Genomic DNA, 24,983 nt, shown 5'->3' with positions numbered 1-24,983 from the left:
AAACGATGCGGAGATTGCAAGGCATGATTCCTTCGCTGAATGGTAGTGAAATACGGGACGAATGGGCCGCCCGTCTGTGCAACTCTTTGCAGGAGGACAGCCAAGTGAGCACAGATATCGTTCCACATGAACCACTACACAGCAAGGCGGAACCGCTTTATAACGGACCAGGCGATTGAGATTCAATCGATAGACTACTAAGTATGTCCAGAGGTCGATTAACTATTCGAGGTGTGTTGTAGCTGACAACCTGACTCGAGAGTGTCACTGAATCTCTCGATATCCGCAACCCCACGAAGAATCATTCCGGTTAGAGTCCCAAGCAATGACCTTCCGTTATATCAAGCGATGGAGGTGAAAACAATATTCACTTATGTACTTCATGCAGAATTGTCAAGTTGATGGAGCATTGGTGACACAATAAAGCAACGGAAGAGAAGTAGGTACTGCGCAATATACTGAGAATAGCTACCGCTTGACCCAGGCATACTGTAGACAAGGTGAGCAAATGACAGAGAGAACACAACGAAAAATACACATACCCGCTTGCGTGCCTTCGCAAGACCAGGCTTTTTCCGCTCAACCATACGCGGATCACGACGCAAAAGTTTCGCTATGAACAGAGATGTTAGTCAAAGTTGTTAAGTGGAGGACGGCTGGACTGGAAATGATGCACAACACTTACCCTTCCTCAAAATCGTTGCGATGGCTGGTTCGTGTGCTGCCAGACCCTTTGCGATACCATGCGCAACCGCACCGCTTTGTCCAGACGTACCTCCGCCACGTACGATGGCGAAGATATTATATGCTCCCAATAAACCTGCGAGTTTGATTGGATGGATCACGCGAGCACGGTCAGCGGGAATAGGGAAATAAGTTGAGAGAGGAGTATTGTTCACGAGAATCTGAGAGACGGATACAGGCTCGTTGCTCTTCGACGAAGAAATGGGGTCAAGAAGAGCCGTAAGCGCGGTGTCTGTTTCCGTTGCTGCTGGTATGGACTGGGAGGCGGTGGATTTGTCTGCGGGAGGTTGCTGGACGGGCACGATCCACACCCGCGCAGAGCTGGTCTTCCGTTTCCCAAGGGTATAGCTTCGCCCATACTCATCGAACTTGACGGGTTTGGCCTTTCCCCTTGCCAGCATCGTCGCAGCGTCTGCACGCTCGAACAGTTCTGTGATACCTCTGATACCTTCCTGCAACTCTGCAATCCCAGCCTTTTCCGCAATGGCCCTATAGGTCTCTAGCTCGTTGAGCACGAGAACTACTCGTCTGTAGCGGCTCGTCGTGAGGGTGCTTCTGAGCTTCAGACCGAGCTCGCGCTTGTCTACCCAAGCATTGACACGCGGTGGGAGGGCCTCCCGGGCAAATTGGGGAAGGGGAAGAAGGTGGCATGACGTTAGCGCAGTCTTGGCATGTTGCAGAGCTGACTCTAGCGACGAGAGTTGATCGTAGAATTCGGGACGAGCGGTATAGAAGGCTGGGCTCGTAGGACGCGGTTTTTCGCGTTGGCGTTGGCGGAAGTCGAAGTGGTTCAGAGAGGCGGGTGGGACAAACGGCCTCGTGGTCTGTGTCGAGTAAAACCGAAACTTGGACAAGCCCGACGGTCGTCGCAGGACGTTCATTGTTGTCTTGAACAAAATTCAAGAAAACCCGTAATTTGAGCCGCGTTATAGACGTCACGTGACGGCTCGGACTTCTACTTGCCTTCAACTTTTACAATAATTTCGAGCGTCTCGGTGAGCGCACTGCGCACTCCCTATGGCGTTGTCCCAGCTCTGTTTTCCTGGATAGACTCATGTGATACAACACTTCCTAGCGACCCGCTAGGTCGGAAAATACATCCTCTCCTTATCGTTCCTGATTGTGAGCCAGGTTGTTCTCGATCCAACACCCGCGGCATATCTGCCCGTCACCAGCTATTTTCGGTCTCGTTCCATGAGTAGCCCTGCTGGTATTGTTGCCAAGGCATTCGACATCCGCATAACCAATAGGTACCACGGTTTAAGAGGTTCATGAGAGAAGTCATAGCGTCCATACTTGGACTCAAGCTTGGGTGTCTTCATGTTAACATCACATCCGTTAAGCATCTGTCACTGTAGACTGGTTATCTGCTTATGCGAGCTTCGCTTCCTTTGACTGCTCTAGCTCATTTTGTCCTCCTGTCACGCCCTCCAAACATTGTTGTCTCTTCATTACTCTCACTTACTGCAGGTCGTCATCAACACCTTGCAATTGATAACTCTGTAAAATCAAGCCCCTCTTTACCTAAAGGTGTAATACCTGACTGATATTAGGACGACATCATAGCTAACTCGCCTCGTGGACAAGCTGCTGAGAATGCAACAGACCAAACGCCTTCCTGTCTACTAGGAAGGCATCCTCATTTACCCTACTGTCAATGACATCTTAAATGGCGCTGTTGTAGATGTTAAATTCACTATACGGCACTGGAAGATCAAAGACTGATAGTTTCCAAGCAACATCGCAGAAGATTATGGTGGTTAGACTTGGGCCCTGCTACAAGTCCAGATATACCAAACGCACCATAACGCAACTGTGAGTTCGGCCAAGGTGTGAATAAGATGAGAAAAGGGGCAGTCTCGTCTAGACCCGGGTATTGCTGTATAACTTAGTTTCGACAACCAAAGTAGTTGGCACGTTGTTGTAACCGGTTACCGGTTATATCACTGCGTGTTATCAAAAATTTCGGCTGTATGAAACGAGGGTAGAACCTGACCCTAGGTTAGGTTTCAGCCACGTCAGCGCCTTCGTTGGACACCGGCGTCAACATGACGGTTTTGTCGCATTTCCTCTACGTAGCAGTCAAGGTTTCGCGCTCTCGTCGACACCGGCTGAAACCATGGCCTATCCTCGATAGGGCGACCTCACGAGCTTTATATATTATATATACACATATATATAATATTAATATATAGGAGCGCTGTAATTATATATATATAGCACTCCTGCTGCACGCGTACGGCCGCGGTCAAATTCAGCTGGTGGCCACCCAATATATCATACAATTGCGGTAGCAGACTGCTCCTCCGTGCTAGATACAAGTATAATTAAGGATCTATACAGGTAAACCCTAAGGTGTCGGAGACCTCACTCGCACCCGCACCCTTACCCACACCCATGTGAGCCTGTGACCTGTGAGTAATGACACACTCACTTCCTGCAAACAGTGGGCAATGACTTGACTCAGCATGGTTCAAGCTCATAGGAGGACATACACTCACTTCCTGAGAATGGTGGGCAACGACTTGGAGAGTCAGCATGGCTGTTGCTCGAATGAGGGTCGACACACTGACTTCCTGTGAACAGTGGGCAACGACTTGACTTAGCATGGTTCAAGCTCGAAGGAGGACAGATACACTCACATCATCCTGAGAACAGAGGGCAACGACTTGGAGAGTCAGCATGGCTGTTGCTCGAATGAGGGTCGACACACTGACTTCCTGCGAACGGTGGGCAATGACTTGACTCAGCATGGTTCGAGCTTGGAGGACAGATACACTCACTCTCTGCGAAGAGTGGGCAACGACTTGATCAGCATGGCTGTTGCTCGAACGAGGGTCAATACACTCACTCTCTGCGAAGAGTGGGCAACGACTTGATCAGCGTGGGTGTTGAGGATCGACACACTCACAAACAAACTGCGAACGGTGAGCAATGACTTGTATCAGCATGGCTGTTGTTCGAAGGAGGATCAATACACTCACTCTCTGCGAACAGTGGGCGACTTGGATCAGCATGGCTGTTGAAGATCAGTGGGCAATGTGGCTGTTGCTCGAACGAGGGTCGATACACTCACATCATCCTGCGAACAATGGGCAATGACTTGATCAGCATGGCTGTTGAGGATCAACACACTCACCAACTGTGAATGATGGGTAATGACTTGGACGACGTCAAGAGAAAAGCCTCCGCGTATGTGGGGTCTCGATTAAGCAAGTAATACTACTAAGTCTGACTATACTTATACCGGCGCACTGCAGTCTGCAAGCGCATACATTCGACTCACAGAGCGGATCAAAGTGCAAACGTCCTTGTTGAGTTCATTATTGTATGAGTAAGTTGCTTGAATTTGTAACAGTGTATTACAGACTGACTGTTACAATAATTAGTGCGTCTCAGTGACCTTTTGAACGTTCCGGAGCCCCAATATGTCTTTCCGTCCGATATGACAACCGGTACTTCGGACGAAGCTGATGCCTCAGGCCTCAAGCTTCACTTCACCCGTTACCCCTCACTCTGATTTTGAGCCTGAGCAATTCCCTCATGTTGCCAACCAGTCACTCAATTATCGACATCAGTACGAGCCAGACTATTCTATAGACCCTTGTCTCCGCTCCGATTCACAGGATGTCTCTTCGAAGAAGCGAAAGATCGAGGCACTGACCACTTACCCAGAGGCTGTCTCTGTCAACAGGATCCTCATCCATGCCCATGATGATATCAGCGTCTGCCTCGCGATCAAAATACTCATTGTCGCCCAGAGTAGGTGAGGCCTGTGAGGGTGGACAATCATACTTGGCAGCAGGTTGTGAGGTTTCAAATTCCTGATCGATATCTAAGTCATCTTCGAACATGAGCTTGTTCGCGATTGGACCTGGCTGACGACGAGCATATCCATTTCTCGTGACATGGAGTCTGATTATTCGACTGGTCTGGTAGAGACCCGCTGGTGTACACACAGTGCAAGGACACAAGCGGCGCTATGAATCATATCCAACAGGTGATCAAAGGACAGTCTTTGGAAGACAATGTATATTACAAGCCATACATGAGTCTTCATACTTGTAATTATCCTCGAGTCGACGGCCACGATAGATGTTCAAATGGCAGGCAGGCAAGGCTCGTACAATTTGAGTGATGTGGTGTCGGTTGTGTTGGTTGGAGACAAAGCAGCGCTAGCAGAACCAACGACGCTAGAGTTGCCTTTGTCGTCGAATAAACCCTAGCTATGGGTTAACGTTATATGTACTAATGTGGTAGGTCTGCAGCTGGGTATGCGTTGAGGCATGTTGAAGGGTTAAGTCGACACTGTATATACGAAGAGGAAATCAAGGCAAGGAAACCCGGCCGATAGCTATAGTATCTGCCATCGTTGCGCGGAGCGTCGACTTAGAGTATCAAGTTTACGACTTAGTATCGGCTGGCTGATATTTGGTGGCGGTGACGTGGCTGAAACCTTGGGGACCCCCCAGAATCTCCGCCAACTCTCAGCCGTCGGAATTTTTGGACAACACGCAGTGTTACCACCTGCCCCATACCGCAAAGAAAAAGATGCACATGACGCAACACGTCCAACGTTAACATAGGGTCAATGGACTAAATCTGATGCAAAAAAAAAACCCTTGGCTGCTGTGTTGTACTAGTATACGTATATATACGTACATTTGCAATAATTTGAAGGTGCAGAAAATAAAACCGTGTGCGACGGAGCAAGGTAAGGCCGAACCCTAACTTATTTTGTATTCATGAAATCGAGTGGGCTCCTTCATCAGTGGTGAAGACCTCAACGTTCATGCAATGACTGATAGGACCTCCTCACCATCTGGGTGGGGGAATCTAGAGTGCTTCTTTTGAAGGTCATACTGAAGATCAACGGAAGTTCTGAACAGAAGCGGAGCTGAGGACAACGGGTGGTCCGAAAGCGGATGACTGATCCTCTCCTGACACAGCCTCAGTGATTCAAGATTAGAACTAAACAAAAAACCAGTGCAACGTTTCCACCTTGCCCGATCGATATCTGCTACCTCAGCGTCACCTGCCGCTTGCTATCTTGCCCAGCTATCAATTGTTATCTTGCTTGCGTTACGTGTACTTGTATCCACGGGGCATATGCGAAGGGATAAAATTCAAAGGAGGCAGGTCAGAATGGGACAAACGTCTATTAGTTGCAAGCGCACGCGTTGATTGGCAGTTTGGCACCATCATTCATCCCATACTAATCATAGGAGGGGTTCAACTGCCGAGGCCATAGCAAGATAATGAGAAAACCACTTACAAACTAGGCGGATATGGACTACAGAAGCCTGCGCTCTGGATAGCAAAACAGAACTTTACGCAATCACGAAACGGCATCTATTTAGACTTTACGATTATTTTGATTACTCTGCAGATGAGTGGGGAAAGACCGGGCTTGGACCCAGATGCCGCTGGATTAGGTTCATGCATGCATGTGCGGTTGTGCTGTATGGCAGCCTCTCGGGCTGTGCATGTCGACCACAATATTTCATACTGTCGAGTCTGCTCCCGTTCCACCTCCCTGCAGTGATCGGGGATAGTCCGAGGGACCTCAGGCTACCGTGACCATTCCTGCAATATTGTGCCAAGCTGCCCTCCTCCACCGACTCGTCAGGTTACATCAGCAAAACCCTCCTGGGCTAAATTTCGTGTAATCTTGAAAGTTCGTATAATTTTTCCTAATTACTTGTGTTTAGAAACAAAGTTCATCAGTAAACCACAAATTTCTCCCCAGATAATGCCTATTTCGACAGTTTCACACAGTTGCCCACAGACTCTCACAGAGCAGACAGCACTCACAAAAGTTATATAAGCACAGATAGATATTTCACACAGCTCTGACAGGACGTACAGGCTGCACAGCTATCAAGGTTGCCAGTGTGAGCACTGTCCCAGTTGAACGCTGAGTGACTAACTTTGAGTTGAAATGCCAGCATACTAAATAAACTTAAATTAGACTACTAGTATACTGCCACTGTAATGAGTCGTTCTATTAAAAACACGCAATTAAATTTATGCAAGTGTGATAGTACATAATGCACGGTAAGGTAATACAAAAAGCATTGCACGTGATCATGAAATACTACACCATCCCACATCAATCCAACTTGATAGTAATGTTTTGACTGGCGGCCTGCGACTTGATGTGAGAACCTGTGGCTTGTTGACTATATACACGAATATTAATGTATTGGAAGACTTACTATGCAGAGACGCATGGTGAGAAAGACTGTGTTTTTTAAAGGTGATCCACATGCATCCTAATCCGATGTCTGCCTTGTCAAGTTTGTGCTCGGATATGCTGGATTTAAACTTCGATAAAGTCGCCATGACTTCATGCTCACGGACCACACAGTCAGCCAGCAATTTTTTGGCTCTGAATACCTCTCGTCTGGCTCTCGTGAGTTCCATGAGTAAGTTGGCTTCAAGGTCTGTATCTTCGATAGTCTACAGGTACATTAGATGATAGATGATAGTTTCTGGTACAAATAGCAAGCCACTTACCATAGAGCCAATAGCCTCAGCAACATCGTACAATTCTGCAAGAGCACGGTCGTGGTTGCCGATTTTTACCGCTCGGAGACACAGGTAAGAAGTTGCATGTGAACCATAGCACCGAGGACAGCGAGAAGGTGCTGTGACTGAGGTGAGGATGTTGTTGTGAATGTTAAGGCGGACAAGTGGGGTTGACTCAGACATACTAATATGATATTATAATTATAGGTGATAATGCTCATTTGCAGACTTCATTTGTTCTATACAGTAGGTTTGGGGAAATCCGAGCTCGATTTGACGTCACACGAGATATTTTTCTCACATATACATTCTATACTTAACAATATGTTTCAGTGTCCTTCGTGCAGCAAAGGCAGATTCAAAGATGAGGTCGCTGTGGCCCATCATATGAATCAGCCCCACTCAGGATGTAACACTTGGCTACATGATATAATACGGTTGGACTCTGCATGAACCGAGTCTATGGACGTTGACGAGGAGGAGCTCGGTACTCCCAACGATTCTCACCACCTTGCACATACGTATGAAGACCATGACGGATCTGGAGGCTGGGATGAGGATACTGGGAGTGGTGCTAATTTAAATGAAGGTGGTTTTACCGGCAGTGTGAATGAAGAAGGGATATCACCAACTGGCGACTTCATCGACGGGTTCCCCGGAGCTTCTCAAACGTATGGAACAGGTCATACTTTCCTTGACATATTCAATTCAGACGAGAACAGCGTGCACCGTGCAACTAATCTCTACTACCCATTCAGTGGCCAGAAAGACTGGGAGCTTGCATCATGGCTACTTCACTCGGGATTAAGCATGGGGAAGATAGATAGCTTTTTGTCACTTGAGATAGTAAGTACACAATATATTCAATTGGTAGAGTCTAACAACGTGCATGATAAGATCCAGGGTCTTCCTCTGTTGTTCTCATCGGACAAGGAACTGCGAGGCAGAGCAGAAATGTTGCCAAGCGGTCCATGCTGGATGTCTCAAGTCATCGAGACAAAGCATCTGACCAAATCACCTGTCATATTATATTGGCGTGACCCTTTGGATTGTATCTCCAGTCTACTTAACCATCCATCCTTTCACGACCAGTTAGACTTTACACCCCGCAAGGTGTATACCACGGCACAGCGGCTGTGCTGTGTGTACTCCGAATGGATGACAGGAGACAACACTTGGACAATGCAGGTGCGTATCTTCGTTTGTGCAAGGCGCTCTCAGTACTTATCATTTTCAATGCAGTCGGCTCTACCACGAGGTGCGATGTTGCTTGGGACCATCCTATCATCCGACAAGACAAACATATCTATGATGACGGGTGACAGAGTTGCGCACCCCCTCCTCATGAGCCTCACCAATATACCCATGTCCACCTGACTCAAGACATCACTTAATTCTTTCATGCTCACTGCCCTGCTCCCCGTGCCAAAATTCCTTCATAAAAAGAAACGCATGCGTGGCATACTGGAGGATCGTCTAGTCCATCAATGCCTGGATCTTGTTCTAGAGCCGCTTAAGTGGGCTGCCCATGAGGGAATTATGCTGTCAGATCCCGTTGGGCATAGTCGCTACTGTTTCACTCCTCTTGCAAGTTACATTGTTGATACTCCAGAGGCCATGATGCTCACTACCGTTGGTGGTAAAACTTCCCCAGTTACCATGGCCATGTTCAAACAATTTGGCGACCCTTTCCAACACGAGCCTCGAACTATTTCAACTACACTCGCACAGATCGCTACTGCCCGTAGCAAGGTTGATTCCAATGACATTGAAGCTTTCTTCCGTGAAGCACAGAAGTTCCGTTTAAATGGTGTCGACAAACCTTTCTGGCAGGACTGGCTCTTTGCCGAACCATCCCACTTCCTCACTCCCGAAAACCTCCACCATCTTCACAGAGAGTTTTATGATCACGACGTCAAATGGATCATATGCACGGTCGGGGAAACAGAAATCGATTTTCGCTTTTCAGCATTGCAGCCTGTGACGGGGTTTCGCCATTTTCATGGTGGCATCTCAAAGCTGAAGCAGGTCACAGGGCGTGCCCAACGTGATATCCAGTGCTCGATTATCGTGGTCAGTGCGGATGCGGTGCCTAGTGCTGTGATGACTGCTGTACGAGCTTTGATGTATTTCCGTTATCTCGTACAGTCGCCACAGATCGATGATCGCGACATCGAACATATTTCCACAGCGCTGGCCGAATTTCATGCCAACAAACACGCCATTACAGCTGCTGGATTTCGTCGCGGGAAGAGAAACAAGCCTATCGATAACTGGTACATCCCAAAGATAGAGCTCATGCAGAATATAGCTCCCAGCATACATAACACTGGCATCACCATGCAGTGGAGTGCAGACGCTACGGAGCATGCACACATAACTGAGATCAAGGATCCCGCACGCTCAAGCAACAACAATAACTACAATTCACAAATCTGCCATCACCTTGACCGTGCGGACAAATGTCGTCGTTTTGATCTTGCAACAAGTCTATTAGACTTGAGGCTGCAAACCAACCTGGACCAACACCACGTTGATGATGACGTCATCGATTTTGATGTTGACAATGACAATGACCTCCCCACAAATCTCTTGTCCACAGTCAAGTCCCCTGGATATGCACATCCAATCACTAACTACTTTGCAATGGCAAAGGTCCTCCAGCACAGGGAGGTTGGGACAATCCCCCTGCCATTATGCACATTTATTGTTGGACATACAGCCTTTCATCTTGCCTACAGCCCGTCAATTAGGGCCATCTCTGTTGACGATGCTGCCCTTAAATTTGGCCTTCCTGATTTATGATCAGCCTTCGCCGACTTCTTTTGTTGTGAAGATACTCATGGGTATGGTCATATTCATCCGCTTGGAGGGGCTAGGAGGGCTGGGTCCAATGCTTCACTTCCATTCGATAAACTACAGATATGGTTCAAACTTCGACTTCAGGATATGGAATTTCATGATACCACCAATGTGCGACCTGCACAGACCCTAAACTGCATACCACCTTCTGACATCTGGACCTTTGGTTGGTATGACACTGTTATTGTCAATAACGAGGATGGGCACTCATGGCCTGCTGATGGTCTTCGCGGTGATTGATGTTCCTCCATTATGCCAAATGCTCTCTAACTCTTGAGTTCCTAGGCCATGTCATCGCTCAAATCAGGCTTATTTTCCGTCCAATTAGAAAGATGGATACACAGGGGGCTTGGAAGGATCGCTTCCTCACATACGTGCAACACTTTAACAACAGCGCTGAGCGCGAGCCAGCTATGCACCTACATCTGCTCAAGAGGGTGAAGCGATCAAATGGGACTCGCATTGGTGATGTTATACCAGTCACTCAGCTCAGAGCGCCTGTTAATGTTGTCCCTCGATTTGGTGCAAGTGCAGACTCTCGTCTCACTCAATATAACGGTATGGAGCACGCATTGGAATTTTGGCTCAATAAGTACTGGGACAAAAATACTTTCTACCCTCTTTCGATGTATTTTGAACTGTAATCAGCCTGCTTTTGCCAACTTTGTATGGATGTCATGTATTTATTGTTAGACTGCGGCGTTAAGCAATGCCTGAGTCTCACCGTCATCGCCCTATCCCTTTGTTCCCTCACTGAGCGCCAATTATGCTGCACTTTTATAGGACAATTGATGACAGAATAAAATTGGCATCCCTGATGTCAATTCCGGTCAACAATGTCCCTACTTTGAACAGAATGACAACCATTGAACTTGACCGCCTAGTGACAACTGAACCTCAATCTCTGGCAAATGGCTCGTTAGGCCACCTACTCCCTCTGATCTTCAAGCCTTTCACAGCCAATGTTCCCCAAGCACACACACTTAGAATCAAACTCAGCAAAATCCTTCATTGCGACACATGGATCAACACTATATTCAGTCAAAACTCCCCAGACAATATCGTTCCATTGTATGATAGCCAAGCTGGACTTTGGAACTGGGCACTTCCAATGACACCTCATCAGTCATCCGTCAATTCAAATGATACTCTTCCTCCTCAGCCGGGTGTCGAGAAATTTACCCATGAAGAGATATTTTCATCATTCCTTAATGCTCTTGGTACTGCGATGGCTGAATCAGAAGACAAGCTGATCACACTGTCTGCAACTCGCACATGGAGTGCCAGCAACTCCACTGTTGCAGTGTCCGGTAGTGATATCAAGCACAAGCCTGATCTTGTGCTATCCAATGATATCAAGCCCAAGTGGGGCAATATTCACATATGTGCTGAGCTGACACATAGTCAGTACAAGCCTGCACAGCAGATTGTGAAGGCTGCAGATACCCAGGCATATCTACTACTCAGCAATCAGCCTTGGAGGCACTTTGCACTCATCCTATCATTTACACACCAATATCACGAACTCAGGGTCTTGTTGTACAACCATGCCGGTGGCGTTGTGACCCCTCGCATCAAAATTCATCAAAATCCAGATGCATTCGCCCAGATTATTGCTGCTGTTGTCTTTGGCAGCCCAGAATGTATTGGATATGATAGTACGGTTGCCTTCTGGAAAAATGTCCCACTCCCCCCACCCCTAGGTGCAGACATGCCTGGTTACCAGCCATTCAAGAACCTTCCTGCCCGAGCCACTCGGAGTATCACCTTTCCTGCCGATCCTGATAGCAAGTCTCTCGCTGCATTGCTTGAGGATCCCCAGGAGCTACCCCTTGACAATGAGGCCGGGTCAATACACTCTTCTTCTGATGCCCTTGAGCCAATGCCCCCCGCGGATGACACCCTCGAGCTAATATCCAATGACAGTCTTGAGTCTCTTGAAGATCCGATAGAAGAGCCTCTTGTCTCCCCTCCTTCCCCTCCTGTCCCTCCTCCTACCTCATATCTCCCCCCTCAACCCCTTGCAGTCACTAGCGTTCCTTTGTTGGGCCTTGCGTCTCGGCCTCTGCAGGGGGCTGATACCGCCTGTAGCTCTACCCCTCATCCTTCCCATTTTCCCCACACCCCTCAATCGCCTGCAGAACCCTGTGGCCAAATCCGTGTTAATAACAAGATCTACACTATCCTGAAGATCCTCTTTACCACCAAGGGCCTTGTTGGTCGCGGGACCGTCTGTTATCTGGTCAGTTTAAACGAAGAAGAATACATCATTAAAGACCACTGGGTTCAGGGTGGTGAGGAGAAAGTTTTGAATGAGATTAACATGTTAAAAGTGATGAGCGGCATCCCTGGTGTTCCCGAGCTAGTAGACTACTGGAAGGTCGAAAGGTCAGATGATGTCATTGACCAGATGCGGCATTATCGTCACATGGAAAACCAGAGTATCTGAGGGACCCATCGTACGCATGTTCGCCTCGTCATGAAGCCCTGTGCTCACCCCCTTCATGCGTTTTGAACGCTGAAGGAGTTCGTGAGAGTGATTAGGGACATTGTTATTGGTGAGGCTTTAGTTGATTCTACATGAGTTCTGTATTCATTTTCTTGTATTCTAGTCCAATGCATGGCAGTAGACCGTGGCATTTTGCATCATGATTGTAGTCTTTACAGTGTCATGATCATGGAGGGGCCCAATAATAGTAGGGGGCTGTTAATCAATTGGGAGTTTGCAGTCTTCATTACTTCAAACGTCAAATATTCTATTGGTGGCACGGTAAATATATCTTTCTCGAACGCACAAAATTTGGTTGACTGGTTTATTAGGGCACAATCCCTTTTATGTCATGCGCGCTTCTTGCTCAAATGGCAGAATTGCAGGCCAAGGCAACACAACAAGAAGCACGGAAATCCTCCTCCAAAACTCTGGTGTTCCCACCATCTTGGGTCTCTCAAAGCTTTGGGGATGACCTTGAGTCCCTTTTTTTTACATTTTCGCCTATATCTGTATCAAGTACAGTGGCCCTAACGGCAAGGAGCGCCAGGAGTCCATACCTGACTTGTTGCCAGATAGCTGGTCGAACCTCAACCTGGATGTGTGCAAACTGAGGAAGGTCTATTTCTTTGCAGTGTCATCAGAGGAGGCCCATCTCGAAAAACAATTCCACCCATACTTTGCAAAACTTATCCCCCTTGCAAAAGAGTGGCGGGCAATCCTGAAGGATAACATGGAGGCACGGGTCACTTTTGATAGCATCATCGATCTGCTAGAACATCATATCACCACCCTTGAGGACGACGAGGAGCGCACATCCACTAACGAGAATCTCAAGAAATCCGCTGCAGAAATCACTAAATGCTTGAAAAAGCGGCAAGCAGAAGGGGGCAGTATGGAGCCTGAGTCTGTGCCACAATTAGCCAAGCACAAGAAGCATGAGACAGCTGATGGTGACTCTGCCAGTGAAGTGACTCAGGCGACAATGGACTCAGATGGCTTAGATTAAATTTATCAGGATTGACCATAAATTACCAATAGTTGTTGTAGCTGCACTTGTACTTTCTTTTCCAGTGTTTCCTTCGCATTTCCATCTATATCAATACTGATCTTCCTTTATGCGCACACGTGTTCCGGTTAACACATTTTTTTGCACTCATCTTTCATCTCTCCGTCCCACCATACCAAGTTGATACACCATTACTCGCCTATCCTTTCATTACTCTTCAAGTTCACCTTGGATCAATCCGAGTTATTCCTTCGGAGAAACGGGCAGAAAGAAGCGATTACTCTCCGAGCCTGACCTTGAGAAGGCATGAGCATGATGTGATATAAAAGACTAGTTCGGAGGCTGGCACGGCGGGAGCACAGTGGGTTTTAGCTGTTGGGAGGTGGCTACTGCTACATGTACGTTCCTACTATTCTTGCTCAGGGCTTGATAGCTCTGAGTCAATCTCACTGGTGCACTCGCTTATCAGGCACACATTGGGACATTTTTCCTCACTCTCCATCTTACTCATGGAGATTCTTCAAGACAAATCATCTTACGTCGTGCCAGGGAGAACCTGCCATTCCTTTCCGATAACCTCGAGGCATCGTCGTATAAAATATTTGGTGAGTTTGGAATTGCTCGTTAGCTATTGCTCAGTCTGCTCGAACTTTTTGTAGCTGCATCATGCCTCCTCGTGTTGTTGCCAGCCCCAAGAATAAGTGGGCCAAGCGCAAAGGTCTGGATGTGTTCAGGCCTCAGCCCAAGAAGCCCTGAGCAGCAGAACCCGTCGAGGCATCTGGCATGCCACTCGTGTCCCTCCGTCTCGACGCCACAAGCACTGACGAACCTGCTAGACATTCTGGCCATGCCAATGCGGGAATGGGAGGTAGGAATACTCAATTGGAGAAGATTGGTGCATTGTTGGAGACTCCATCTTGGATACATCGACACAAGGGCTTTACATCCCTTGATTCCACTGTTCCTGTTAACCCTCAAGCTCCAGAACCACCTCCTATCAAGGGCTGAGGCCGTCGTCCAAAGGTCTGATGCATAGTTATATTTATTTATTTATTTATCTAACTTGATTGTTGACATCTAGGTCGCACCCCCACCATATAGTTCGTCGACTGCTATGAATGTTCCTAACACCTCATGCATAGACATCAGTACTGCGGAACCCTCACAGTCTCTCAATCCTTCATTCTGTCAACCTGGAGGAAGATTCAGGTTCGCTATGCAAGCACCTACTGTGCCTCCCAACCCAGATCTAAACAACCGATATACTATTGGGAGGAAAGGCAATGCGAAGCAAGCTCACATAAGTGTAACCGGCCCTAGTGCAGCTAATTCGGTTGCACCACCAACTACCTTTGTGGACCAGAACATCGACCCAGACTTATGGGGCATCAATGAGGTTGAATGTCAATCATTTGAGGCAAGCGTCAGCTCTGACGACGATGGTGAAGAAGATGATGATGAGGAGGGGGAGGAAGATGGGGAGGAGGAGGATGAAGAGGAGGAGATGAGTCAGCCGCAGTTTGGCTGGGGGGGGTTGGTGGACGTCGCACTGAACATCCAAGTAATGTGTTCGCAACTCTCCTGCATGTCCGAGGGAACCCACCAGGATCAGTGCCTTTTACCCTCGCCTTTCGAACAATCTTATTAATATACATTACAGGATTTTCTGGGGAAGATTTGCCCCCTTCGCAACCACGAGTCACTCGTCCTATTACGCTGGAATTTGACTTTCAATATTCACGCGATGAAGATGATGTGGTTGCTCAGACCAGTGTCTTACATGCAGCTAATCCCTCCATGTTGTCCGTACAGCAGTCCAGCAGTTCACAGGTATGATGAGTTCACTCAGCTGTATTGTTCTGACAATTACTTGCATAAGATTCCTTCGGATACCTCGCCTATGCAGCCACAGCTACAGGATGTTCAGGTGAAGCGATGAAATTCATTCTTAGTGAGGCTCACTCTGTTTCTTTACAGATCACAATATCACAGCCCAACAATGTATTGAAATGCCACCACAAGAAGAATAGCCAGCCACATCTTCCTGATCCTGAAGCTCTCGAGTTGTTGCATCAAGTTGAGTCCGATGATGATTGGCGGTCTAAGACTAAACGATCGAAGAAACCGAGTGACGGACCAAAGCCAACTCAACTAGCATGGTATGGTCCGCAATGGAAAAGCTTTCTCAAGGATGCTAAAGGAGAATGTTATGCGCAACATGCCCTGGAGAATCCATTTCCGGCTTTAGCTGCTGATTTACCGTCGTCCGTATGCAAGGTTCTCATTTCAGTCTTAGTTGCATGGGACCAAGATGGTAAACAGTTTGAAGCCGGTAAGCACTTCTTCCTTCATAAACTAATTCATTTTATGTTGTAATTAAGGGATCTGGCCACAGCAAAAATCTAACATGGCTCGACTGGTAAGTGTGATATTCACATTCACACTGATCTTGCTGATTTAGGATCTGCACTGCAGTTTTATGACAATCTCACAACTTGGTGATCCGATTTGAAGAAATCCGCTGCAAGTCTTGCACCTCAATCATATTTGCTCATTCTCCCACCTTCGATCCCCTTTCAAGAACATGCAGAGTGGGTAGAACACGCTGCTGCAGCCTTACTTGAAGGATCACTCTTCTTACGCTTTGGATTAGATGAATATGTAAGTGATCACACGCTGACTAGGTCTATTCTCATGTAAATCTTTCTAGGGGAAAACAAGGAATTTTGCTCATCCTGCACTTCGTGATGGTGTCATTGTTTTCTTTTACACAGGACCTTACTGAATCACACGCAGGCGACCAGACATATTCCACAACCAATTGCCTGTGTCATGTCTGGCTTTGGTTAGCGCAGCGGTAGTGTTTTTTCCATCCCCAACATTGTAGTATATTGATTTAATTTTCTCTCTATAGTACAACTGCATCCTCGATGGTCTCACGAAGAACAGCAATGGAAAATATTACCCGAAGTTTACTGTGAGGGAATATGGCCTTATCTACTCCAAAATGGTCCAGATGCTCGACAACATCCTTCAGGATCTGTACCATGGCCCTAAGTTGTTGGTGCAGCTGCGGGAGTGGGCTGAAGCTGGATGGTGAGAATGTTTCTTTTGTATAGACTGTTTGATACTAATTTTATCCATACAGGGCTGCAAGTTTGAGGGTCGATGGAGCTATGGAGACTCGACATGACCACCTGCAGATCATTCTTGACTGAAGCTTCGTATTCATGTGTCTGTGCTAGCATCTGAGTATTTCTCTTCCCTACATTTGTTTACTGCATCCTGTCATTTCACTTATCATTCTGTTATCAATATATCATCTATTGTGCTACTGCATAACTGGCAAGCTATCTAGTGGTGTTCATGTCTGAGTTTTGTGCACGAGGTGGTTACTGGAGTGTCTGTGAGCCTCTGTGCAGGATGGCACCCAAATTTAAGCACAAGTTCTGTGCACGAGGCAGTCACTGGAGTGTCTGTGAGATTCTGTGCAGTGTGACACAGAACTGGTGTGTCTGTGAGTCACTGTCCAAAAGGGACCAAGCTGCCACCCTTGTGCGCTGTACAGTTCTGTACAGTTCTGTACAGCGCATATTAGTTTACTGATGCTGATAACAATGTAGCGGCAATATGAAATTGTTTCACAACAGAAGAGAATTAGTAAGGATTATCTGAATATCGAAAAAGTATGTCTATCAATGTATGAATTGACCCAAAACATTGTAGGGATTCGTTTCTGGCTGGGTTTGTAGAGACTGTTTTTACCTTACCTTATGTTGGCACTTTTGTAGCTTACATAAGCAATCAATCTTTCCACCAGTTACCAGTATGAGTCTGAGTGCTCAGTAGTTTTCTATGATATTTCCTCTCCTCTGAGCCTTAAGCCTAGTCCAGAAACCCTTTAGGGTCGAATAGCAGCTAGGTTCTGCAAGACCCAACATTGTTCAGACTCACCATCTGAATTGTTGTACCTTCAATGTGTTACAGTCCTCAAGAACAGTCCCACTCATCCATTCTCATGGAGCCGAGTCTCCAAACTTCAGTATAAGGTGGATACTGCGCACAATATCACCCACTGGCACGATACTAGCTAATCTGTCACTACCTCGCATCAATCTTGACAATTTATAAAGTCCATTGTTTCGGTCCGGAGCAGATGGGAAGGGAGTGAACCATTCAATATATGCGAGGTGAGGAGGAATGTTGACAGTGGGTGGAAAGAGCAATTGTAAAGACTTTGGGGGCAAGGAGAATATAACTCAAACTTGACCCACCCTGAAACCTAACAAGTCAGTGAGCAGCGAGTCCTTGAGTAACAATCAGATGGCTGGCACCAAATCATGCACCTTTGAGATCATTTGTAACTGAGTCTTCACCAAGGCTTATGAAAACAGTGTTAGAGTGCTGATGAATGAGACAAGAGCCCAACTTTTGTTGAGGTTTTGCATGGACACTGTCCAAGGTAACATGTCCCTTGGTTAAACCATCAGTATCGATTGAGCACCATTTGATCTTGTGAAAGACAGTGTAGAAACAACAATACTGAGAGGAACAAATGATGCTCCTGACTGTATCTAAAAAATGTTGCAAGGTCGTGCATTGCCTAGTCTGCGTTACCTGAGGAGACAAGTGTGTTCGACCCTAAAGGGGAAGCAAGTGCAGTGAAGATCTAGAGGTACGCGCTGAAGCGAAGCGCAAGAAAGCGCAGGTGCGCACGAGGCGCGGGAAAGCGCGCGCGCGCGTGCAGAAATGATGGAGAGACTAGACTTAAGTGATGATATGATGCAAGAGATGTCAGAGTGCGAGATGTAAAGGAATAGAGTTCTACTATGTTCTGCTAAGTAGTAAGTAAGTAGTAACAGGTAATTTGGGAGGTAAAGTAAGTGGTAGAAATGGAAAGTTTATAGTACTATGTACTGCTGGCGCTTATATAGCGCACCTAAGCGCTACCAAGTAGGTATGTAAAGATATATATGAGTGAGAATCCATGATAAAAATAAAGGTGGAACAATATGCTAATAAAGGAAATGGAAATATACGCACTAGGGAGCTTGGTGGACAGTGGATGGATGCTTCTGGATGGCTGGCGCTATAGGGCGCTCAAGCGCGGGAATGCGTGCGCACGTATACATTGTGAAGCGCGGGAATGGTGCGTGCATGGCGCGCGTTGTGCGGGAAAGCTGCGCCTCATTTAGGAATAGCTGTGGGTAGCGCACAGAGTGATGCTACAAGTTCATGCTATGTACTCCTTGGTGGAAACTGCCATATCATGCCATGAGAGGCATGAGTCTCTACAACGGGCAGATGGTGGAAAGGGAAATGAATGTCACCCACCAAATGATCAAGTTCTCGATCGCGGAGCGGCACTGTATGATCACCTTGACTTTTGCACACCATGTAGCATGCAAGGGCCTCACAAAAATGAGTCACACCATAATCTTTGACCAATTTTTGAATACTGACAGCCTTCGCAGTGGGATGTTTCGTCATGACTTGTTCACGACAAAATGTCATATCCGGTGGACGTGAATGGTACAGCTCGAACTGGTGGCCACCAGCAAGACACCAACTAACATATTTCTGGTGCCATAGAACTTTTTCCTTTCGTTCGAGCCAGCGAGTCATCTGAAGGAACTCATCCTGGTGGTTGGTAGCACAGTAAGCATCCTTTGCTAAATCAATATGGAGGTGTTCGGTGTATTCAGTGTTGTAGTTGTCTGTTGTGCCGAACAACGTGATCATGAGGTGGTAATGACGTGCAGCGTGCAACTTCGGTAAGTTGAAGTTATTTCGAATACCAAGCTGTATAAAGATATCCTTGTTTGCATGGAAAAGATCCAAGGCCTCGTCTAGGGAGTGAAGCGTCTCTGAGCTATGACAAGGGTATTGTGCGTGTCAAAGGTGCCATCATCAGGTAGGTTGGGTCTGTCGAAGGTGCCGTCCTCAGGTAGCGATGGCACTGGGACCTCCCATTCAGGTTCAAAGAATGAATCATCAATGTCCTCTCCCTGATAATGAGAGGATTCAGTACCTAACCTTCAGCTCCAAAGTAACCAAAGTAAACTCACTGGAAGACCATCATTGTCAGAGTCGCTATCTGACTGATCAGGGTCGCTATCCTCTCCCTGAGAACGCAGAACTGAATTCAGCTTCAAAATAAACAAAGTATGTAATCACAAAAACTCACAGTGCCTTGAGAGCGAGAGTGTTCAGAGGCATCACCTTCAGCTTCAAAGTAACCAAAGTAGTTAAACTGAGAGAGAGAGCGGTCAGAACCTTCAGCTTCAAAGTAACCAAAGAAAGTGGCAAACCTTGGGATGTCCTGACTCAGGTGTGAGATTTTCAGTGTTTTTGGAGATTGGATTTGGGTTGGTTTCGGTGGTTTTGGAGACTGGATTTGGGTTTGTTCGCGAGCGTGAATTTTTGTAGAGTGCTTGACACCGGGAGTCGCGGCTCTTTGCGAGATGCTGGCTAAGTCCTGTGACAGTGAAATTGTTATGGCCACATGCTGGGCACGTCTGTAGTTTTATACTGAAGAAAATGAGTGAGTAAGAGGGCGAAAACAGAAGAGTGTCAGCCTGAGGTAATCATTTGCGAGTGCTAACCCACCTAAAGTCAAGTCAGGGACACTGTGACTGTGTCCGAGATGCGTGTGGCAGCATTACAAAAGTCAGTACCCTCCATTCCGAAACTCAAAATTTATTTTACTCTTACCTTCATCACACTCCCTACCAGTCTCCATCAATCACACTCCCTCCAGTCCCCGACAATCACACTCCCTCACAGTCCAAATTTTCTGCTCCCTAATAGTTGTTTTAGTTATTTAAGTCCCATCTGATCAAGTAAAAATGGCCGTACCTCAGAGTAAGTGTCCATTAAGACAAGCACAGACACTGTCTCAAAGGACCTCTATAGAGTTGGAGCCACGCGGCGCAAAAAACAAGGGCTTTGCAGAATGCAGGTGAGTGAGAAGCACACAAGCAAAAACTCCGAGTTGCTACTAATCTGAAAATAGTTTGGAAGAAGGACAAATACAAGCGACAGGCCTCGCCAGCTGAGCAAGGTGCAAGAGGCTTGGCCACGAAAAAGAGAGCTCCCAGTGCCAGTGTATCAAAATCGGCTCGTAATCTGGGGTATAAACCTTCAACGCTGAGTACATGTGTTTCTTGCATGATGTAAATTGCCACTTACTGAAGTATTAAAATTTGTGCAGAGCGTCAGCGCATCAAATCTGAGTCAGATGCCAGTGAACATGTGATCGGAAACGAGCAACTGAGGTGAGAATCATTGAATTTAAATACATTATTTTGATCACTGTACTCAATGCATTATACTCCAACGTGGGGTGATGTCAATGACGTTGTTTCAGAGTCCATTGAAAGTACCACTACTGGTGGTGAATTGTCGATCTCCTCTGACAACGAAGGTGCTGTCAAGGCAAAATTTGTCTGAACCTCTGCAACAAAGAGCATTGCCTTGCTTGTTCGAACCAAGAAAGGCAAAGTCAAACTTCTCAATCAGAATCTACTAACTCGCCAGGTCATTCAAGCCGCAATCTCTGAAGTCAAGTGCCATGTGATGTTTGTCCATGGGTACCCTGAATTAGTCGAAAAGAACCAGGTCTCAACACAAACTCTGTTAACCGTCACTGAGAAACGCGGTATGGACGCAATCAAAGAACATCTTCAAGTAGATGAGCTGTATGCTTTGCAGCTCAGTGCCTTGGTGAGTTGATTCAGTTGCAGCACTTACCCAGGATATTCTAATTGACCTTAATTTATCTGAGGTGGATGCATGCATCCCTATAATGCGCCGCAAGCTGAAAGATGATGCTTGCACAAATGTCGATGGCTACTTCTGCCTTGGGCACAAGGACTTCGCAAAGGCAAAAAAATTGATGGAAAAGCTTGTTTACATTTACATGATGAAGTTTGATGTGAGTCTATTACAGTTTCTCTGGCTGTCACTGATAGTTGTACCTCTTTTTCAGGTCAGCAATAATGCCACGCCCATCAGGAACAGGCCCTACCAGGGTGAACTCCTCATATTGTTGATATCTAACCAGCTCTTTCATAGCTTAAGGGCCATTGGTGTGAAATTCGCGTCACACTTTGTTGAAATCGCCAAGAACAAGTTGAAGCATCCCAAAATTCCGATACCTTTGCTCACACTGGTGGCAACAGCAGTATTGTACTTGTCTTTACTCTGTGAATATGCTGCTCAACTTTTCATAGGTTTATTCCGCTCTTTTGTGGAAGTTGCTTGGTTCACCAGGGAAGTTCAACTTCTCGGGAAACCAATTCAGCAAAGTTTACAGCTACCATGTCAAGTCCCTGGAACAGCTGAAGCACGATGCACCTGGAAAGTTCCATTATATGATGGCAGATATTTACGAGGCTGCACAGTGAGTGTTCTTAGGCTGCCTCATCCTCGATGCTCATTACTGACTCGTCACTTGGCTTGCAGTAAGTTGAAACAGAGTGGCGCTACTGGGGATCACATCGAGCTGAACGCCTTTGAACTGCTTGACCTTGAGGGTATGGAGGAAGACTAGTGACGGGAATCTGCTCTTTTGGTGTACCTATGTGATTCAAAGATTGTCGAGACTCCAAGTCGTGGTGTTGATTGATACATATCTCTATTCCAGTCATTACTAGCTATTACATACCCTTTTCTAATCAAAAACTAATTTGTTCGTGTAATGCTGTCTGATGGCGGGGAAATTGGTGAACACTGTTTGCCGAAATTTGAATGGATGGTCTCATAAATGCTCGACAAATTAGTCAAATAGCTAATAATTAGAAACATTTCTGTCAAAGTTTCTTGGGGTAACATAATCTATGTGATCCTTGAAATCAGTCGCTTTTTGAGTAATCCATCAATAATTGTCGATAATCACTGATATTTAGCCCAGGAGGGTTTTGCTGATGCTGCTGTCAGCCTTATCCAACCATCTTCAGGTCAACTCTCCACTTCCTTCCAATGCACTCTTCAGCTGGAAGCACAAGAATGGTCGCCGGCCTTTGACCAGGTCTGAATTCCTCTGTTGGTTGGACCATGCCTCTATGTCTATTGGTGTCCCTGGATTGAAAGGACATGGGATTAGAATTGGCAGGACCCTTGAGTATCTTTTATGAGGTGTCCCATTCGAAAATGTGAAGTCTATGGGGAGATGGAGTGGGGATTCATTCATTTCGTACCTGCGTCAACACGCAGTTGTGATGGCGCCTTACCTTCAAGACACACCTGCACTGGAACCATTCACTCGCTATGTGATGCCTGCCGTGCATTGATTTAGCTGGTGAGTCGCTGCACTCCTTTCTTCTTGGGGTCAAGCATTCGCTGGATGCATCGTTGTGCTCCTTCCTTTTGGGTGTCCTTAGCCCATGCTTGTCCTTGTTTCCCTGCAGGACAGAGGCAAGTTTCAGTCAAATAAACTTGAAAGTTTATTGCCCAAAAAAGAACACTTAGTTAGTTTCATTGTTGGCGTCTGCCTTAGTCCGTTTGAGATAGCTTGCTCGTGGTCCGAAAATATTAGTTTGAATATTTTGACTTAGTCTCAGAACGACGGAGTCCAAAACATAGATGTGAATTTACTGATGCTACATGGGGCGGCTGCTCCAGAACACTGAAAAAAGGAAGCATGACAAGACACCTTCTTGTTCACCTTGGTGTCAAACTGCGTTGCTCTGCATGTGGAGTTGTGAAGTGCTGTCACGATCTCCTTCATGCGCACATCACATCCTCAGAGCCATGCCATTCTGCAATTGCCGATCATGTTCACGGACCCAAAGGATGTGTCTTCATTCCTGCGAGTTGGGCTGCTGCTACCCACCAGGTTTTATCCCTGTGACATTCTGTATGTCCATCATCTAGTTATCCGTATTTTGACTGGTACTGAACAAGTCGATTTTTATTGTAGTCACACATCAGTAAATTCACAAATTCCTCAACGTCCTTTTTCGCCACTTGTCACGAAAATCTTCAAAATGTTGCCGCTTATATTGCTTATTCACTTGTCTTTTTTTTTCACAAGTGCAAACAAACACCGAAAAGTAAATAAGCAGGGAAAACGATGCAAATCAAAGTGTGTTGTAGATTACAAGTAAATAACTATGCAAGGCTGCTCGCAGCAGCACTCCTCGAATATTTGCGAATGAGGTCCACAGAAACCCATACCGGTATGGCCTGTCACAAATCAGCCATATGAAAATGATTTTAATGAATATACATGTACCTCCAGGCCCCAGGGAAAGGCATCCAGCCGAAGCAATCAAATCCCATCAAACCTCACATTCACAAATGCGAGCCAGTCACGACCAAGCTCGATGTCACACCAGACAGGTCGAAAGGTCTGTTGGGAATTGTGCCAACCATTGACGGTACTAGTAGGAACACACACGCACCAGCCCTGTGAAAGCGGTGGCTTACGACGACATCCGAAACATTCAAGTCTAACATTTGTGTATGTTTATTTATTCCCACGTTCTCACATGACTTTCAAATGGTTCAACCAACATCGTTCGTTCCTCATTCTTCGACACAGTGACATAGTCAACGCCTTTCTTCCGCTGCTCTGCCCCTTCATCTTCTTCAACAGCACTTGTCTTTGGGATCGAGGGTATCTGAACTCTCTAAGTGCAGAGGTGCGTGTATTGTACATTTTTATGCTGCTTCGTCATGCTAACCTACCTTTTTTTTTGTGCATGATCTCTTGCCTTTTTATCTGCTTACCCCATGCTGATGGTACGTGATCTCATCTTTTGACCTACTTACTCGATGCTGATGGTGCTGCCGCCCATGTACTACCACTACCACTATTGGTATTCATTGCCATGGTATGTTTTTTTTTTCAAACACTATTTAAATCTATCATTTCTTTTTTTAGACCCTCCAGTGGTTGTCAGAGTGGCGCAATAGTGGCCCTCACAAACTTCATGACTTCGCAGACCCTCGTGCAACACAAATGTGCATTACCACCTCTGCTACTACTATGTCGGAAAAAGGTAAACAAGCTTTATAATACCGCCGGCTTAGAAGGCTGCTCACGTGCATTATAAGGGACCTTGTAAGTGCCATTTAAGGAATCGAAGTGCCTGGCAAGGCGCGTTATGTATTTAATATGTATTAAAATGCTGCCGCCTTACAAGATCGAACATGTGACCTTATCAGAACATCCCTCTTTGTTGCCACAAGGTCGTGCCATTCTCTTCTCTTCTCTGCACATCCTGTACAAACTGCATTGTCCATACTGTTAAATCAATGGCACCAAACCGTTCAAGCAGAAGTAAGTACAATTATACCCAAAAAACACTGACTAGTGGGTCCAAATGCCCCCACTGCGGCGAA

General features: G+C 46.5%; 11 protein-coding genes across 11 annotated transcripts; 6 read left to right on the top strand and 5 right to left on the bottom strand.

The window, feature by feature from the left end:
- Positions 1-52: 52 nt before the first annotated feature.
- Positions 53-1,737, bottom strand: F5891DRAFT_1140626 (ribosomal protein S9/S16-domain-containing protein). Its single transcript, XM_041364893.1, has 3 exons — positions 686-1,737; positions 543-613; positions 53-489 (listed from the first exon to the last, which is right to left on the bottom strand). Exons 1-3 carry the CDS (start codon positions 1,623-1,625, stop codon positions 469-471), a joined length of 1,032 nt encoding a protein of 343 aa, XP_041229802.1. The 5' UTR covers positions 1,626-1,737; the 3' UTR covers positions 53-468.
- Positions 1,738-3,071: 1,334 nt separating this feature from the next.
- Positions 3,072-4,598, bottom strand: F5891DRAFT_1184420 (uncharacterized protein; the record flags this gene model as incomplete). The annotated part of the gene is made up of 7 exons (XM_041366441.1): positions 3,072-3,149; positions 3,246-3,320; positions 3,387-3,530; positions 3,596-3,662; positions 3,729-3,748; positions 3,821-3,826; positions 4,416-4,598. The coding sequence occupies 7 exons, from the start codon at positions 4,596-4,598 to the stop codon at positions 3,072-3,074; spliced, it is 573 nt and encodes a 190-aa protein (XP_041229801.1).
- A 2,258-nt stretch (positions 4,599-6,856) lies between these two features.
- On the bottom strand, positions 6,857-7,458 carry F5891DRAFT_977104 (uncharacterized protein; the record flags this gene model as incomplete). The annotated part of the gene is made up of 3 exons (XM_041376673.1): positions 6,857-6,912; positions 6,963-7,206; positions 7,264-7,458. 3 exons carry the CDS (start codon positions 7,456-7,458, stop codon positions 6,857-6,859), a joined length of 495 nt encoding a protein of 164 aa, XP_041229800.1.
- A 141-nt stretch (positions 7,459-7,599) lies between these two features.
- Positions 7,600-10,781, top strand: F5891DRAFT_1126636 (uncharacterized protein; the record flags this gene model as incomplete). Its single annotated transcript, XM_041364111.1, has 8 exons — positions 7,600-7,684; positions 7,865-8,121; positions 8,173-8,463; positions 8,518-8,601; positions 8,659-8,829; positions 9,007-10,019; positions 10,155-10,369; positions 10,423-10,781. The coding sequence occupies 8 exons, from the start codon at positions 7,600-7,602 to the stop codon at positions 10,779-10,781; spliced, it is 2,475 nt and encodes an 824-aa protein (XP_041229799.1).
- Positions 10,782-10,954: 173 nt separating this feature from the next.
- F5891DRAFT_1184415 (uncharacterized protein) lies at positions 10,955-12,586 on the top strand (the record flags this gene model as incomplete). The annotated part of the gene is made up of 1 exon (XM_041366439.1): positions 10,955-12,586. The coding sequence occupies one exon, from the start codon at positions 10,955-10,957 to the stop codon at positions 12,584-12,586; it is 1,632 nt and encodes a 543-aa protein (XP_041229798.1).
- Positions 12,587-12,814: 228 nt separating this feature from the next.
- Positions 12,815-13,634, top strand: F5891DRAFT_1184414 (uncharacterized protein; the record flags this gene model as incomplete). Its single annotated transcript, XM_041366438.1, has 3 exons — positions 12,815-12,907; positions 12,958-13,144; positions 13,201-13,634. 3 exons carry the CDS (start codon positions 12,815-12,817, stop codon positions 13,632-13,634), a joined length of 714 nt encoding a protein of 237 aa, XP_041229797.1.
- Positions 13,635-14,300: 666 nt separating this feature from the next.
- Positions 14,301-14,642, top strand: F5891DRAFT_1184413 (uncharacterized protein; the record flags this gene model as incomplete). Its single annotated transcript, XM_041366437.1, has 2 exons — positions 14,301-14,352; positions 14,398-14,642. 2 exons carry the CDS (start codon positions 14,301-14,303, stop codon positions 14,640-14,642), a joined length of 297 nt encoding a protein of 98 aa, XP_041229796.1.
- Positions 14,643-14,748: 106 nt separating this feature from the next.
- Positions 14,749-16,852, top strand: F5891DRAFT_1184412 (uncharacterized protein; the record flags this gene model as incomplete). Its single annotated transcript, XM_041366436.1, has 10 exons — positions 14,749-15,142; positions 15,295-15,464; positions 15,514-15,561; positions 15,612-15,966; positions 16,016-16,053; positions 16,149-16,295; positions 16,345-16,378; positions 16,439-16,491; positions 16,549-16,730; positions 16,783-16,852. 10 exons carry the CDS (start codon positions 14,749-14,751, stop codon positions 16,850-16,852), a joined length of 1,491 nt encoding a protein of 496 aa, XP_041229795.1.
- A 798-nt stretch (positions 16,853-17,650) lies between these two features.
- On the bottom strand, positions 17,651-17,824 carry F5891DRAFT_945628 (uncharacterized protein; the record flags this gene model as incomplete). The annotated part of the gene is made up of 1 exon (XM_041374625.1): positions 17,651-17,824. A coding segment is annotated over one exon (174 nt), but the record flags the coding sequence as incomplete, so codon positions are not given.
- Positions 17,825-19,205: 1,381 nt separating this feature from the next.
- Positions 19,206-19,526, bottom strand: F5891DRAFT_899777 (uncharacterized protein; the record flags this gene model as incomplete). The annotated part of the gene is made up of 1 exon (XM_041373438.1): positions 19,206-19,526. A coding segment is annotated over one exon (321 nt), but the record flags the coding sequence as incomplete, so codon positions are not given.
- A 1,686-nt stretch (positions 19,527-21,212) lies between these two features.
- On the top strand, positions 21,213-22,671 carry F5891DRAFT_977101 (uncharacterized protein; the record flags this gene model as incomplete). The annotated part of the gene is made up of 5 exons (XM_041376672.1): positions 21,213-21,359; positions 21,421-21,570; positions 21,625-21,841; positions 21,869-21,958; positions 22,595-22,671. 5 exons carry the CDS (start codon positions 21,213-21,215, stop codon positions 22,669-22,671), a joined length of 681 nt encoding a protein of 226 aa, XP_041229792.1.
- Positions 22,672-24,983: the final 2,312 nt, after the last annotated feature.

The sequence above is a fragment of the Suillus fuscotomentosus genome (genome assembly GCF_016647785.1).
Source record: "Suillus fuscotomentosus strain FC203 chromosome Unknown F5891scaffold_10, whole genome shotgun sequence".
Taxonomy (NCBI): domain Eukaryota; kingdom Fungi; phylum Basidiomycota; class Agaricomycetes; order Boletales; family Suillaceae; genus Suillus; species Suillus fuscotomentosus.
Note: the sequence above shows the minus strand (reverse complement) of the source record. Positions and strands in the feature narration are given on the sequence as shown.